Here is a 15,210-nt window from a genome sequence, read left to right as displayed (position 1 = left end):
AGCAGACGCAACACAAAAAAAAGGAAAACGGGGAGAAAGTCCCAGATGGAAAAAAAAGCAAAGAAAAGAGACAGCTCGCTATAAGCCGGAACCGCCGCCCCGTTCGGGTAGCAAGCTGCCCAGGCTCCGTAGGATTTCCATGACGGGCATCTCGCGCGTGCCGGCGCTCCGCCTCTCCCGGTCCTCCCTGCGCTTGAGGCGCTCGGCCGCCATGCGCAGCACCGCGTCCGCCTGCCGCCCGGCGACGCGCACGCGCTGCTCGAGCTTGTGCACGCTGTCGGCCAGCTGGTCCGTTTCCCACTCGAGCGTCGCCTGGACGGCCTGCAAACGGGCCCGGGCACGCGTCCGCGCCACGGCCAGCGGCTCGAGCTCGGCGGCGAGATACCTGTGGATGCGGCCCTCATCGGCGTCGAGGAGGTCGATGGCAGGGAGCGCGGGGTGCTTCCGCGAGGCGGCGTTGTCGTTGTCGTCGTTTTCCGGGGGGAACAGTTGGGGTTGGTCGGCAGGTGGCTTTTGTAGAGCTAACCACGCGTTCTTTTCCTCTTGTAATCTGTAGCTCGTGTCAGTCCAGGCCTGTTCCGCACGTGAATCCAGATTATAGAGGTTATATAATCTACCTTTGTATTCGTGCTTCCAGAGCGATCCTCTTTTTATCGAGCTCCATGTTTCGCGGGTTCGGCTTCAGCACCCTCGCTACCGGCGCAACGCTCTCGTCCCGCCCGAGCCAGTTGGAGAACTCGGGCCTCGTCGAAAACTCCTTTAATAAGTCGTTCAGAATGGCGCGCGCTGTCAGGAATTTAGTTAGCATCATCTTTGTCTGACACAAAAAACGACAAGATTTGATTCGTCTTGTGCGCATGACATACCTCCCAACGTGGGATCCGTGCTCGGCACGCCCTGCTTGGGCTTCTCCGGCAGCGCCCTCGCGCTGCACCACGTCAGCAGCTGCTTCATGCGCAGCGGCTCCAGCAGCCCGTCCGAGGGGATGTGCTTGTAAAAATCCTTCGCATCCAGGTCGGCGTGCGGGGTCGCCGTCTGCCCGTTTTCGATGAGCGTGCTCGCTCTGCGGCCTCGCGTGCCCAGCGAGCTGCGCCGATGGTTGCTACTGCTGCTGCTGCTGCCGCCGCCACCTCTGGATGACGACGACGACGTTGACGACGTTGGGACGCCTTCGGCGGCCTTTTTGCGCATCTCCTTGTTGCGGGCCATGACTGGCGTGTCGCTCGTCGGCAGCACAATTGTTGTCGTGCCGCGCGGTGGTGACTGGAAATTGTTTGCAGATCGTCCCGCGTTCTCGTTGTCGCCGCCGTCGCGTCGGCTCGTCTTGTCCGTCTTACGGTCGTGTTTGGCGGCGCGCCCGGCACTGGCCTCCCTCCTTCTGCGTTCCGCATCGCGCAAAGGTGACGCTGCACCCGTCCTCCTCTGTGATGTTGTTGTCCTTGTAGTTGTTGCTGTGGTGGTGGTGGTAGTAGTGGCGGTTCTCTCTGCGGCGGCAGGCTTGTTTCGTGGCGACCGCCTCACCGGCACGGCCGTTGCCGCCACTTCGTCTGTCCTCGGCTTCTTTGGTTTGCGCGTAAATTCAAATCCATCGTCATTTTCAAAATCATACGCGGCTGTGTTTTTTCACCATTAGTATCGCCCTTTTTGACGCGCAGGTGCCGGGGGAGGAGGGGGGCGGAAATGCTCACCCGCTAGACGCTTGCCCGTCCGGCGGTCGGATTGGTTGCTCATGCTCGAATCAAGCGGCGATGTGCGAATAGCCACAAGTGTCGTCATGGAGAAAATATATAGAAATTCCGTCTTTGTATTATGACAGCTGCATGTGGACTTCGGTGGGCGCTGGCCGCCCGCTGTGCGCGGTTTGCGAATTCGCTTTCTTCGAGACGAGCCTGGTCGCGTTTTCGGCCCGGCGCGTGTCGATGTAAAAAGTCCACGCAAATTGGCCCACCCTTCACGTCGCACAAGGAGTATACACGGGCTCGCAATGGCTCAGTGTCAAAATTGACGTGTGCAAAGGGAAATAACGGGCGTTTTGCAGATTTTAGCCTGGCGGCCGATGGATCGCGAAACAGTTACTGTTCAAAGTGGTGGTGGCAGGCGGCGGCGTTGTTGTTTATACCTTTGAAGGTGAAGGACGATTCCACTCGGTGCGCTAGTCCGTTTTAGGTCCAGCCCCGCTACCGACCATCGCAGGTTTTAACAGCCTTTTCTGTTCCTTGAACTATATAATTCATTTTAATACAGCGGCATCGCGTCGAGTTCATGCACATGCATAGATCAAGATACTTGATATCTAATGTAGCGTGTTACCTAGCTACTATTCGTGTACTGCCTGCCAAGTCTTTTACAGCTTGCCCGAAGGCTCAAGGCAAAAATTCCCCAACGCCGAGGCCAGAACCACCCGGCCAACTCCTTTTAATGCGACCTCATCCGGGTCGCCAAAGGATGAAATAGAACGAATTATGTACGTACAAGAAAATTTGCGACGACAATGTCGCCTCCAGCAGAAAAGGACCCAAATCCGACACATCAGTGGATAGGTGCCCGATTAAACACGCCGCCAGCTGACAGTGTACGCATCATCCAAGAGAAAAAATGCCAAAAAAAAAAAAGATAAGAAAAAAAAAGTCATCCGTCTCTTCATCATATAACATGTAATACAGGGGGAAGGGAGCTGCAGAGCAGAAAGAATAAAAGAGTAGGGCTGTCAGGATGCAGATTTGTGTATTCGTGGCCGGCGGGCGTTGCCCGTTTTGCGCAGACGACGCGATTTGGCCGCCGTATACCGGGGGCGGCCCCTGACGACTGAGGAGGCGACGAGACTTCCTGACAGCCCCCTCAGGACGAGCAGCCATCGCTATTCTGGCATGGCCCCGACTAGGAGAAACGGCGCTGAACGCCCTGGCCGGCCATGACCTGCTGCTGGTTAGACATGGGCCCAGCCATGCCGTAGGGGTTCATCTGAGGGTTCTGGAAGGGTTCCATAACCGGCTGCATGTACGCTCCCTGAAGGCCCTGCTGCTGAGTAACAGGGCAGTCCTTGTGGGCGAGCAGAAGTGTTTTCAGGTTCACCACCTCCTCGCGGAGTTGAGTGATCTGAGCTGTCAGAGCATCATTCTCGCTGCTAAACATCTCGACCTTGGCCTGTAGATTCGCCAACCATTGCTTCTTACGTTGACGGCATTTTAGCGCAGCAACACTGTGATTCGTTAGCAGTGTGAGATTGTGACGCTGTAGCGGTGGGCAACTTACCGATTGCGTTCTAGGAAGTTTTTGCGCTTCTCCTCGTCTGTCATCTTGGACCGGGCAGGATCACCATCATCTTCGTCTTCTGAGACGTCGGACGGTTCACTAGGAGGAGGAGCGGAACCCTTGGTCTTCTTGGCCGGTGGGGCCTTGGCAGGAGGCTCGTCGGCCTTTCTGCGGTTATTGGCCTGTGTCTTCTTACCCTTGCCACGCGCAGGCTTGGTCTCTTCATTTTCCTCGGAGCCGTTGGTGGCCTCGCTAACGCCGCGAGTGTGCTTGGCCGCGCTGCCGTTAACCTTGGGGGCGCTAGCAGGAGCAGGCGGCGCTTGGGTGGCAGAGGCGCTGGGTCCCTGGGGGCCGTTTCTACCTTGCGCAAGCATGTACAGGCCATTGGCAGCATCGTTATCGTGGCCATCGAATGGACCCGAGGACGGCTTGGCCTCGACCTTGGTTGTAGTGCCGTTAGGCATGTCTTGAGACTGTGTGGCGGCCGGCAACTGAGTCGGGGCTTGCGGCTGTGTTTGTGCGGCCTGCTGTTGATTCAGCGGCTGATTCTGCTGCTGTTGCTGCTGCTGCTGTTCGCGCTTGGCAGCCGCGCTCAGGGCGGTACGGTGAAAGTCGAGCGTGTTGGGTGTTGCGCCGCCGCTGGCGAGCTGGGCAAAGAGAGCTTGAGAGTTGGGACTCGGGGCAGGGAACATGGAACCACTGCCGCCGGGAGTCAGACCAGAGCGCAACGACGACTCGTTGGGGGTGGGAAAGCCGCCGCGAAGGTGGCCCTCGGTGAAGTAATCGGTAGCCGGGCCGGAGAGCATGGCAGGGCTCAGGGGACCGGTGCGCAGAGAACCTCCGCCCCAGTTGAACGGCGTTGAGCCGGTTCCGGGCAACAGCGAAGAGGGAGAGGTCAAGGCAGCGACGGAGGGCAGCTTTGTGCCTCCTGGCGTTTCGGGACCACCACCGCCTCCGAAGGACTGCTCGAAGGGATTAGGCTCCAGGCTGAGAGAGCCGCCGGGTTGGGGCGCAAAGTAGTCTGGCGTGTTGGTTCCTTGTTGACCGGGTCGGGGAGGAGGCGCAAGAGGTTTCGCGGGTGCCGCATTGGACACGGGGTCGGGCTTGGATGTCGAGTCGGACTTGACGTCTATGGCGGAGGAAGAGTCAGCACGGATGGTGAAGGAGGTTGAGTATGGTCGCAGACGACCGCGATGGTGTTTTGGCGCGGGGAGGCAGTGAGGTGCAGGCTATGACGTCGTGGCCGCGAATGACGAGATGCAATGCGACTCAGGGCAAAGACGTTGCGATCTGGTGGATGCAAACGCGCAGGGGGGGAGGGAAGGCAGGACGGATAAGTGCAAAGGTAAGAATGGTGACGGTACTGACCTTGGCGCGGCGGCGAAGAGTTCTTGGTGCGCACCGGGGATTTGGACTCAACACGAGTTGAGGCGTCGGGGGCAGAAGTCCCCATGTCGATTGATTGATGATGACGATGATGTATTATATTGTGGGCTTGGACGAGAGAAGAGGGTGTGTGTGTGGGGAAGACTTGGGACCTTGACCAGAAGCCGCAAGGAAAAGTATGTCGCGGGAATAGAGGACGAGGTTGGATTGATGAGGTCAGAGGGGGGACAGGAAGAGGCAGCGGTGCAGAGTGTAAAAAAGGACCAAAAGTGGCTGCGGTTTGCACACAGTGTCGCAGAACGCGGCGCAGAGAGGATTTAGCAGGGCGCTAAATCTATAGTAATTTTTTGATGGCGTTTTTTTTTTTCTTCCTTCTTTGCTTTTGTGTTTAAAAAATTCCAGGTTGTGGCTGTGATTTTTCTTTTTTGTCTTTTTCGTTCGTGTCTCCCTGCACACACTCAAAGCACCAAGATGACTGACTGGGCGGGTAGAGAGGGAGAGAAGGGTAAAAAAAAATCAGCCCAGTCGACGAAAAAAAGGCGGCTGGCGGTCGGCAGAACCAGAACGCGCCTGCAGAGAGAATAAGATAGAAAAGATAAGGGAAAAAAAGAAAAAAAACCAACGCGGCTAAATCAATATTGTACACATGAACAGAACCGGCGTGCAGAGCAATCGCAGCTGGGGTCGCACTGCTGTGTTTTGGCGGGCTCGGGGCTGTTCTGGATGTGCAAAAGGTTGGAAGCAAAAGAGAGTTGGTCTGGCTGGGGTGAAGACGTCAGAGATGACGTTGTGAGGCAGGGCGGAAAAGGGAAAAGGAAGAAGGAACAAGAAAAATTGCAGAGTGGGTCCGTCCGTCTATTCAGTAAGTACCAAGTATCTGTCGGCCATATCAGTACATCCACACGCCCCCCCTCCCCTTCAATTGCCTCCCCGAAAAGGACCAGAGACGCCATGCTGATACAGCAAGGTACGGCAATCTGTACTCGGAACTGGACTACATCCATGTACAAATTATCACAACAGTATCACAAAATACACACACACAAATACTTGATCATCTCATCCTGTATCCCTCATCATCTCCTTGTTCCGTGGCGCGAGCCGCCCATCATTCCAAACAAGAAAGAAACCCTTCAAGTCCTTCAACGTCCTCCCCCCTCGTACGCATACAGTCTCGATGAATAATGCTATCGATGGCGCGACTCGCCACTCACCTCGCGCCGCTCTGTCTGTTCTGTCTAGCTTACAAACCATCCCCCCGCACTGTGTGGGGACCGCCAATCCATCTCCAAGATGTGCCCAACCATCAACTTGGCCAGAAGAAATCCTCCAACCGCGCGCTCGCACGCGATGCTGTGTAATCGCCAACAGACAACCAAAAAAAGCAAGAAAGAAAGAAAGAAAGAAAACAAGTCAGGAAATACATTCTTTTGTCTGCTTGAAGTCAAAAAGCCCAAAGACCTTTTTCTACGTCAACCAACTCTTTTTTCCCGCCATTTCGCCAGTCTCTGTCATCGCCGCCACCCTTGCAGCGGGCCGTTTGCTCCTAGAGCGCCACACTCCCAGTGCGAGCTTGTACTGATACTGGTAACAAGGGTGCCCTTTTCGCGCCCCCCCCCCCCCCCCCCCCCCCCCTCCCCACACCTCACTCACCTCTCCTCCCCCTTCTATTCCCCCCAATCACCCAATCACCCCAACTGAGAAGCCACAAGGCAAACAAAACCACAAGATGAAAGTTTTGCAGACCTAGAAAGAAGAATGAAATAATCAAGTACAACGGTTATAATTTGGGGTCGTCCTCTAAATTTCCTCCGAACACAAAGCTGGAGACGCAACAAGCACCTGAACACATCCTTCAAGTTCCAAGTCACGACACCCGACATTAAGTACTGAGGTACACAGTGCCCAAAACGACCATCCCGGCCCACCCTCTTCACTTACCCGGCCCCTGTAACCCGGCTGCTCAGGCTACCTGCTGCAACAAATGACCAAGCTACCAAACGCTGCGTAGATGATGAAACTGAGGGCGAGAGCAGCAACACGATGGAGAGAGAGAAAAAAAAAAGGAAGAAGAAAAAGGCAAGAAGAAAATCATGCTTCTTTTTTTATTTTATCTCGTTTTTTATTTCATTTTATCTCGTTCAAAATAAATCGCAGCCGGAAACACACCAAGAGTAGGTATCTACCTCCGTATGCTTACTTTAATGAGCTTTTCCCCCCTTAAGTATATTATTGCTTGGTACCTCGCTGGAACTTGGCTCACCACGCACGGCATTCCCGCCTTGTCCTTCCGTGCCCGGCTCCTTTTCTTTTCTTTTTTTTCTTTTTTGTTTTTTTGGCTGGACCGCCGCCTCCTCCAGCCCGCCTCCTCCTCCTCCTCCTCCACGGACGGGGCTTCTGGGCGACAGTGTGCAAAGATGAAAGCAAAAAAAAAAAAAAAAAGAAAGGGGAAAGCAAGAAAAGATATATGCCATAAATTTTCGCATCTATTCCCATATACCGCCATATTTGCTGTTTCTGGCCCGGTGCGTAGGGCAGTATTTACTTGTCATACCGCCTTAAGCATCTTCCAGAAGGAGGAGAAACCAGTTTCCCGACACCACCCACTGCCGAGCCCGTTACCAGATGAGCAAGCAAGGCAAGGTAAGGTAAGTACATGCTTAGCACTGTATGTCCTTGTTGTACACCGCCCGTCTGGGGCCCTTCTCCAAGCTGGAGCGCCCGCAGGTGACTCCTCGCTGTAAGCAGGAACCTTACCAGGCAGGTAGATGGTGACTGGGTACCCCAGCCAGCCCACATCCTAGGTACCTAACTTATCTACGGATACGGAGTGGCCAAGTATCAATTTTCTCAGCATTCAATTGACCCTCGCAGTTGGTGCTTCGCTACGCCATCAGTCAAATTCATGGGGAAAAATCATTCAAAATCGGCAAGCTCTCTACGGATAGTTGGTAAGCGTACCGGTGCCGCCCCTCCCCCAGCCCCCCCTTCTTCGAACGCGGCACCAAAGTCTGCATCTCCGGCATCCCCCAACTCCCTCTCCCATGATCTTCTTACAAAGTGCCTGGTGACGTCAGCATACGGGACCTCTTTCCCACTAATCCACCTCCCAGCGCCACCATGTGACGATCGCGCCCCCCAAGTACCTAATCTTGGCTCTCTTGGTCTTTCCAACCTGGGCTGCCTGGCCGCCCCGGACGAATGTGCCAGTTGTCTCACTTTGGACTCCCTGGCTCTACATACTGGTAGTTCTCACACGACCTAAATTACGGATAGCTATCGGTAAGTAAGGCTGTGTGCTCCTCGTGTGTAAGTAGTCGACAGCATAAAATGGTCCCACCAAAAAAATCTAGATAATGTAATCTGTACAGATCACTTTCCATGACATAGCTCAAATCAGTGAGGAAAATTATCAGTGTTTTGGAAGATAGAGAAAGATGCAAAAAAAAAAAAAAGGGCATCCGAAAAACCACGAGGGTATCACAAAATAAGAAAGACACAAAAGAACATTCCATGTACTCCTCGCCAGTGGCAGACATGGCGCGTTGCTAACGCGTTCGAGTCTGCCATCACGCGAGATGCGCTGTCACGTAATCTGTGCTGTCATGTTGATTCCTCGGCTTTTGCATTGCGGCTAACTACCAATACTGGAGCAAATACTTTTTCCTCATGAGAACAATGCTCTTCGTTTTCTGCAACGTGATCGTGTTGATCTACCAGGCGTCGCCAACCGTACCACTGCCGCCACCGTTGGTGCCATAATCCTGCGATTGTCCACCACCATTGTCCCAGCCGCCTCCGGCTCCAAAATTATCACCACCAGCGTTTCCATCGAAGCCGCCGCCATGGTCATGCTCAGCCTGATCAGCAGGGGGCTGTTTGCACCGAACCTTGGTGTGTCCAAACTCTTGACAGTTCGAGCATTTGACCTTGGACCCTGCACCTCACCGTTAGCTTCCGAAATTTGCACAGTAACTCGATTTGCTCACAATCTTTTGGTTCCGGACAGTCACGGCTGAAATGTCCAGTCTTCTCGCAGTTACGACACTGCACGTTGTCAAGGTTAGGCGGCTGGTCACATTCGGCCGCGAAGTGGCCCTCTTGGCCGCAATTTCTGCAGCCACGGCCACCGCCTTTGGGGCAATCCTTTGCAAAGTGTCCCGCTGGTTCAAATCAGTCATGTTGTACAAGTCTTGCCTTGGGTAGTTTGCTTACTCTCTTCGCACTTGCGGCATGTAACGTTGTCAAGATTTGGCTCCTCTTCACAGTCCGCGGCCTTGTGTCCGGATTTTCTATCACCGGGTGATTAGCATCGCCCTCACAATTCGATAGCAGATGAACTTACCCGCAGTTTTTGCATGCGAAACGATCTTTTCGGGGCTCGGTACAATCACGGATTCGATGGCCCTCTGCACCGCAGTTGTAACAAGAAAGGCCCTTGACTTCGCGAACAACCTTTTCTTGAGTGCACTGCTTTGCGATGTGACCAATCTCGTCGCAATTGGTACATTTAGGCTTTCCGCTGTCGACAATATCGCCAGCATCATCCAAGCGAGACAGGATCTCGTCAATCCCTTTTGGCCAGCCCTCAATCTCTCTGGGCCTTTGAGGCTGATCGGAAAATCTGTACGACACTGTGTACTTCTTTCCCATGTTGCCTTGCAAATCCATGTTCGTGAATATATCAATCAACGTTCTCTCCGTAGCGATGAGCCACAGGTTAATACTGTTCTCGATGAAGGCCTGCTGCAGCTGACGGAATGTGATTTGCCCATTCATAGCCTTGACGTAGGCCTGGATGCCATCTTTCGCGTCATCCGCATCCTGCTCAGATGCTGCTCGCCTGATCATCTCCCACGCAGCTTCTGCGGCCATGTCAGCAATGCCACTCCGATCAATTCTCCTGGCATTGGTGCAATCCTTGCGCATATGGCCTTTTTAAAGTTAGCAACTGGACTATCATTGCATTGGTATCAACGTCATACCTTCTTCGCCACAGTTTCCGCAACTCATAGGGGGTTTGGTAGGACATTCCTTGGCCATGTGTCCTGGATTTTTGCAGTAATTGCAGGTCATTTGAGGTCCGTTAGGGCATTCGAATTTCCGGTGTCTGGGATTTGGTCAGAAAGAAGAGCGGATATGGGATTTGCAAAAGGACTTGCCCTTCTTCGCCGCACGCAAAACATTTGTCGTCCCGGACCGGTTCCTCTTGACCGTTGTAACTGCCCGTGTTAGTGGGAACATGGCAGGACAAGAAATACAGACTAACCCATTGTTTCCGCCATTACCATGAGCATCACTGCTGTCCGTTAGAACGAATGCCGAGTACCCAAACAAGATACTCACACGTCAGCTCCATTGCCGTACCGGTTGCTTGTCATTCCGTTAGCTAGCGACAGTGAAAACCAAACACAATCAGCTTACCCGTCAGTGGCATAGTCATTTCCACCGAAACCATGGCCGTTAGATTGGCCATTCCAGCCATCGTTGTTGCTTGGCCACTGATTGTCGACCTGGGTAGGGTCATTGCTCCAGCCTGACATTTTGGACTGGTGCTATTGGTCGGCGAACGGAGGTGCGCCTGAGGGAATCCGGGCGTTCTAGTCCTAAATGAATAATAATCCTGGAATAGGGCCAGTGATTGCTGTTGCAAAAGGGGAGGCCGGCTGCTTGTGAAGTAAGAGGGGATCTGAATATTGAGATTGTGAAGGAGGAACCTGGTGCTTTGAAGAAGGAGAAACTTGACGACGTTGAAAGTGAGATGATATATATTATTGTGAGCAAACACAGCCGCCAGCTGGCATCAGCTGGCAAGAGCTGGCAAAGAATGGCAGATGGAGCTGCCGGGCCGGCGAACTGCAACAGTGTTTGAATTTCATGACTTAAAAGCAAGGGCTTTCGAAATCAATCACAATTTCTGATGAACAGAGAGTTGTTTCCAAAGACGAGCTTTATCAACAGAGGCATCTTGCCACAGCTTACTTCTCCTTGACTAGCTCGGTCTAGAGGAGTCGATGCGGATGTTCACATAGACCCCTGTCGACAGACATAACTAGATCTCGACAAAAATGACACCAGGAACCCCACCTCCAATTCAAATAGAGGAAATAGAGGAATGAAAGAAAATTATACTGCGTGGATGTCGTCTCTTAGCGAGGTTGGGTCATCCGCGACCTTTTGTGTCCAGCGCTTTCCACATTTAGGGTAAGCGGCCAAGTTGCACACGACGCACCGAGGCGACATAATGGGATGCCCGCAGCGCCTCCACTGTCTTCTGAAAAAACAGGTGATCGATAAAAATCAACCCCAGAACCAACTCTCAATGAAAACACGAGGAACTTGCTGAGGAGCCCCAATTACATGTGTCTTGGTAATGCTCTCACTAGTATAGGTCAGCTGGCTGAGGACCTGACCGGGCCGCTTTCGGAGGGCGGCTCATAAAGCGCCGCCGCCGTTGAGGGGTCCGGAGTTGCCTGAAAAAAGCCCCAGTATTAAATGGCATGTGAGGGTCGCAACCTGCACTGTGCGGCTCCCTGGCAGACACCGCCCCGCCTACAGTGCCGAAAAAAAAACTGCACACCCCGCCATCCCACCATGGGACTGGGCTGGCTTTATCTTTGGTCCGGCTACGATTTCTTTCGTTAGCCTTACAAATACATTTCTCAAGAGGGGACGCCCGGACTTTGCCGTACTCTCCCTTGCCCTCGTGTTTTAAAGACGAAGAAACAAAGACCTTGTTATCCCAGCGCCAGAGGCCTATTGTTCCCCTATCGTTCACGGTACAGCCCTTGGTTTTTTTTCGCCACCACACTTTACACCGGCACAATGGCCCCCTTGATTGCCACCATCGACCCCAACGACGACGCCGTCTTCAGCAGCATCACCACCACCAAGACGACACCCAAGACTTTGAGCGCCCAACGCGCTCTGCTGCTTGCTCCGCCATCCCTCGCTTCCCACGCCGACGCCCTCGCGAACGTTCTCACACAATATGATCGCAGCATCACCGATCTGCAGATGCTCGACCGCCTGGCCGCCGGCGTCGTCAAGCTGCCCAGCGACCAGTATGACCTGATTCTCGTCCTGTCAGACGCTGCCGCCACGCTCAGCGAGTCCCTCGGCCTGCTGAACCGTGCCGTCGTCGGCGCTGTTGCCGAGTCGCTCAAGCCCAAGGGCCAGCTGCGTGCGGAAAAGGCTTCCGAGAACATCGAGACAACGTCTCTCGCCAAGGAGGCTGTCCTTGCTGGCTTGGTCGGCAGCGGCGCCGGTGGCTTCTCTAAGCCTGACTATGGCGACAACGATGGTGCTGTGTCGCTCAAGCTGGGCTTCCGCAAGAAGAAGGCGGATACGCCTGCCGCGGCTCCGGCTCCGGCGCCGGCTGTTGGCAGTACCATCCTCAATGGCCATAGCAATGGCTCGAAGCCTGCTGTCCCTGCTGGCGTCGGCTTTGACTTTGGCGATGACCTCGACGACGATATCATCGACGAAGAGACCCTCATGACCGAAGAGGACCTGAAGCGCCCCATCAACATCCGTACGTTGCCCCTCATCGATCGTGACCCTCCTCCCCCACTCTTTACTGACAAGATACGTCACACAGCCCTCGAGTGCCAGCCCAAGCCCGGCAAGCGCCGTCGTGCGTGCAAGGACTGCTCGTGCGGACTCGCCGAGCGCCTCGAGGCCGAGGACGCTGCTAAGCGCGCCGAGACTGAAAAGACGCTCGCCAGCTTCAAGCTCGCCGCCGACGACCTGACCGAGGTGGATTTTACCGTACAGGGCAAGGTTGGCTCGTGCGGCAACTGCGCACTGGGCGACGCGTTCCGCTGCGACGGCTGCCCCTACATTGGCCTGCCGCCCTTCAAGCCCGGCGAGGAGGTTCGCCTACTGAACAACGACGTGCAGTTGTAAAGGGCGACTCGAGAAGCATGTTACCGGCGTTTTGTTTGCTACTTACGGGCGGCGTTCCTTGCATTGATGCCACACTGGGCTTGTTTTGTTGGGATTTAAATGGGTTTCTCGTCGTGCCTGATGAGAACAAGGTTTGGGATCGACATAAATGGGGTTTTCAAAGATATACACCGGGGCGTTGGTACGTCCCCAGCAAAATGGGCGTTGCATGGCGAAATGAGTGATAGAATACCAACGCGAGATTTGCTTTATTTACAAATGTGCTGCCATTTTTGATCATATGTAACCAAGAAAATGCCATGTGCTGACCTCGTCCGCTATTCTATGCGGTGCCGGTCTGCAGGAACCCCCAAAAAACAAAAGTAGAATATATAGCCTGGCATAAGGAAAGGTGGTTAATTTCCATCATGAGACCTGCTTGCCTGCTTGCCCTTTTCGCCGTCCTTTGCCGGCCTCGGCTCGTCGTCCTCGCTGTCGTCGCCTACGGAGTACTTGTCGGTGGGCAGGATGTTGCTCTGCAGGGCGATGCCCTCCTCCTGCGCCTCGACGTCATCGGCGGCCGCCGCGTGGCGGCGGGAGCCCATGGGTTCCTCGGAGCGGAGGGCGCTGTAGGCGGCGCCCTTGCGGCGCTGGCGCCAGACGAAGAAGACGAAGCCCAGCGCGCCGAGCACGACAAAGACGAGGACGACCTCGCCGGAGCGCTGGTAGGCGGCCCACTTGGCCTCCTTGAGCTTCTTCTTGACGGCTTCCTCGCTCTCCTTGGGGTTCACGGAGCCGCCGACGGTAGTCTCCACAATCTTCTCGCCGTCGATGCGGCTGTCGGTCGGGTCGCCGCCGATGCTGCTGATATCGACACCCATGAACCGGTCCAGCATGTCGCGCGAGCGACGAGGATAGTCAAAGGGAACCATGTGAGAGGCTTCGTTGAACAAAACGTAGGTGAGGTTGCGGGCGCTCTGCCAGAAACCGGCGTCCTTACCCTCAAAGGTCCAGTTGCGACGCGGCGCCCAGTTGCCGGGTGTCACCTCGAAGCCCTTGCCGCCGTTCCAGTCCAGATTTTCAATCAGGTCCTCCGTGCCAATGTGGTTGCAAATGAGATCTTCCGCGCCAGAGAATATGAGCACGGGAATCTCGGATAGAAGACCGGGCATGAGTTCGACCGAGGGCTTCGACGTCTTGGGACGGAAGGCCGAACTAACGCCGCCATTGCACTCTTGCCATCCAGTCTTCTTCTCGGAGTTGATATTCAACGCACTTACGACGTCGGCGCGTCGCAAGTAGGGCGTGACGGCACTCAGGTCTGGAGGCCAGTTCATCCCACAGCTAGGGTACGAGTCTTTGAGACGAACGTCGTACATATTGATACATTCCTGATCGCCGCCGCCGCTTTTCCTAGTTGCGTGAAGAAGCTCCGTCAGGATCCCTTCGCATTCCATGTAGCTCACCTTGCCAGGGTCGCTGGCCATCATAGTGTGACAGGTTCGCTCCATGCCTTTGAGCTGCTTGCCCGTGTCCGAATCCTTATCAACCAACCCCTTCTCAAAAGCAAATTTAAGATAAGAGTCGTACTGCTCGTTGGGAGACATCCACGGGTTTCCGAGCAAAATGCCCTGCAAACCCCATTTATCCGGCCTCTCGTGGTTTCGGTCCAGGATTGCTCGCGCAATGTGGGGGATATACTGTCCAGCATAAGACTCTCCAGCAATGTAAATCTAAATCTTGTTAGCTTAGTGAGCCGCAATCTCTATCTGGTACTCACATCATCTCGGCTATACTCGGGAAAGATGGCAAAGAACTTTTCTAGAAACTGGACAAACTGGCTCGCCATCTCAGTGAGTTCGTGTACGTAGCTATCGGTATTGGCGTAGCTGAATCCCGTCCCGACAGGGTTATCGACAAAGAGGAGGTTGGCGAACTCGTTCCATGATCCGTTATTCACAACAAGCGTGTTCTCGTCCTTCAGGCGGTAGGGGCCGATTTCCATCATGGCGCCGTCTTCGGAGCTGCACCCCGGTCCGCCATTGACCCAGATGACTGTTCTTTGTTTATTCGCAATGTGTTTGTTCTGGAAGTGCCAAAAGAAGAGGTTGCCGTTGCTGTCGGGGTTGATTTCGATGTGTCTGCGATATGGCCTTGCGTCAGCGCCTGTTTCAAGAGTCCAGCTCCAGCTCAAGCTGTGTGCGACTCACCCTGCATGCATCTTGACTGGCGCTTGGTCATTCGGGACGCCGGGGAGGTTGCGAACATAGTAATCCGCGGCCGACTTGTCCGCCAGGGCTGCCAGAGGGCCGAGGGCCAGGGCTGCCGCGGCGAGCCATCGTCGCGGCCCGGGGGTGGAAGCGACGGGAGCCATCGGCCACGTGGCGTTGCGACGGCGCCGGTTTAAATCTGAATTATCCAACTAGTGTTGCGGCGCACGATTGATTGTGATAGCTGGGAGTTTGGGAGCGTCGTGTGATGATGTTGATGGTAGACGCACCAGCTGAATCTGGCAACAGGCGAGGTGGCATTGTCCTCCACGTCGGCCTACCCCGTTTTGGGCGGCGTCTCTGCGGGCGGCCATGGCGTAGGAGCCGCCTACCGCGCAACGGCTCCAGCACTCGATTAGAAAGAGGCCAAAAACCTGTTTGGCTTCCAAAAGAAGTACTTATAATACGTCGGATT

The 15,210-nt window shown here is 54.7% G+C and overlaps 5 protein-coding genes across 5 annotated transcripts; 1 reads left to right on the top strand and 4 right to left on the bottom strand.

The window, feature by feature from the left end:
• Window positions 1-78: 78 nt before the first annotated feature.
• V2A60_004347 (Mis12-Mtw1 protein family-domain-containing protein) lies at window positions 79-1,776 on the bottom strand (the record flags this gene model as incomplete). The annotated part of the gene is made up of 4 exons (XM_083255667.1): window positions 79-550; window positions 618-786; window positions 867-1,613; window positions 1,689-1,776. The coding sequence occupies 4 exons, from the start codon at window positions 1,774-1,776 to the stop codon at window positions 79-81; spliced, it is 1,476 nt and encodes a 491-aa protein (XP_083111793.1).
• Window positions 1,777-2,877: 1,101 nt separating this feature from the next.
• V2A60_004346 (Aft1 HRA domain-containing protein) lies at window positions 2,878-4,705 on the bottom strand (the record flags this gene model as incomplete). Its single annotated transcript, XM_083255666.1, has 3 exons — window positions 2,878-3,199; window positions 3,253-4,381; window positions 4,621-4,705. The coding sequence occupies 3 exons, from the start codon at window positions 4,703-4,705 to the stop codon at window positions 2,878-2,880; spliced, it is 1,536 nt and encodes a 511-aa protein (XP_083111792.1).
• A 3,646-nt stretch (window positions 4,706-8,351) lies between these two features.
• Window positions 8,352-10,181, bottom strand: V2A60_004345 (uncharacterized protein; the record flags this gene model as incomplete). Its single annotated transcript, XM_083255665.1, has 9 exons — window positions 8,352-8,575; window positions 8,628-8,801; window positions 8,854-8,930; window positions 8,984-9,572; window positions 9,624-9,748; window positions 9,816-9,860; window positions 9,908-9,937; window positions 9,985-10,011; window positions 10,063-10,181. 9 exons carry the CDS (start codon window positions 10,179-10,181, stop codon window positions 8,352-8,354), a joined length of 1,410 nt encoding a protein of 469 aa, XP_083111791.1.
• A 1,282-nt stretch (window positions 10,182-11,463) lies between these two features.
• Window positions 11,464-12,546, top strand: V2A60_004344 (electron carrier DRE2; the record flags this gene model as incomplete). Its single annotated transcript, XM_083255664.1, has 2 exons — window positions 11,464-12,172; window positions 12,239-12,546. The coding sequence occupies 2 exons, from the start codon at window positions 11,464-11,466 to the stop codon at window positions 12,544-12,546; spliced, it is 1,017 nt and encodes a 338-aa protein (XP_083111790.1).
• Window positions 12,547-12,941: 395 nt separating this feature from the next.
• V2A60_004343 (serine-type carboxypeptidase kexA) lies at window positions 12,942-14,899 on the bottom strand (the record flags this gene model as incomplete). Its single annotated transcript, XM_083255663.1, has 3 exons — window positions 12,942-14,258; window positions 14,306-14,666; window positions 14,736-14,899. The coding sequence occupies 3 exons, from the start codon at window positions 14,897-14,899 to the stop codon at window positions 12,942-12,944; spliced, it is 1,842 nt and encodes a 613-aa protein (XP_083111789.1).
• Window positions 14,900-15,210: the final 311 nt, after the last annotated feature.

This window comes from Cordyceps javanica, chromosome 3 (assembly GCF_051103115.1).
Source record: "Cordyceps javanica chromosome 3, complete sequence".
Taxonomy (NCBI): domain Eukaryota; kingdom Fungi; phylum Ascomycota; class Sordariomycetes; order Hypocreales; family Cordycipitaceae; genus Cordyceps; species Cordyceps javanica.
The sequence above is the reverse complement of the archived record's forward strand: the minus strand, read 5'-3'. Positions and strand labels throughout refer to the sequence as shown.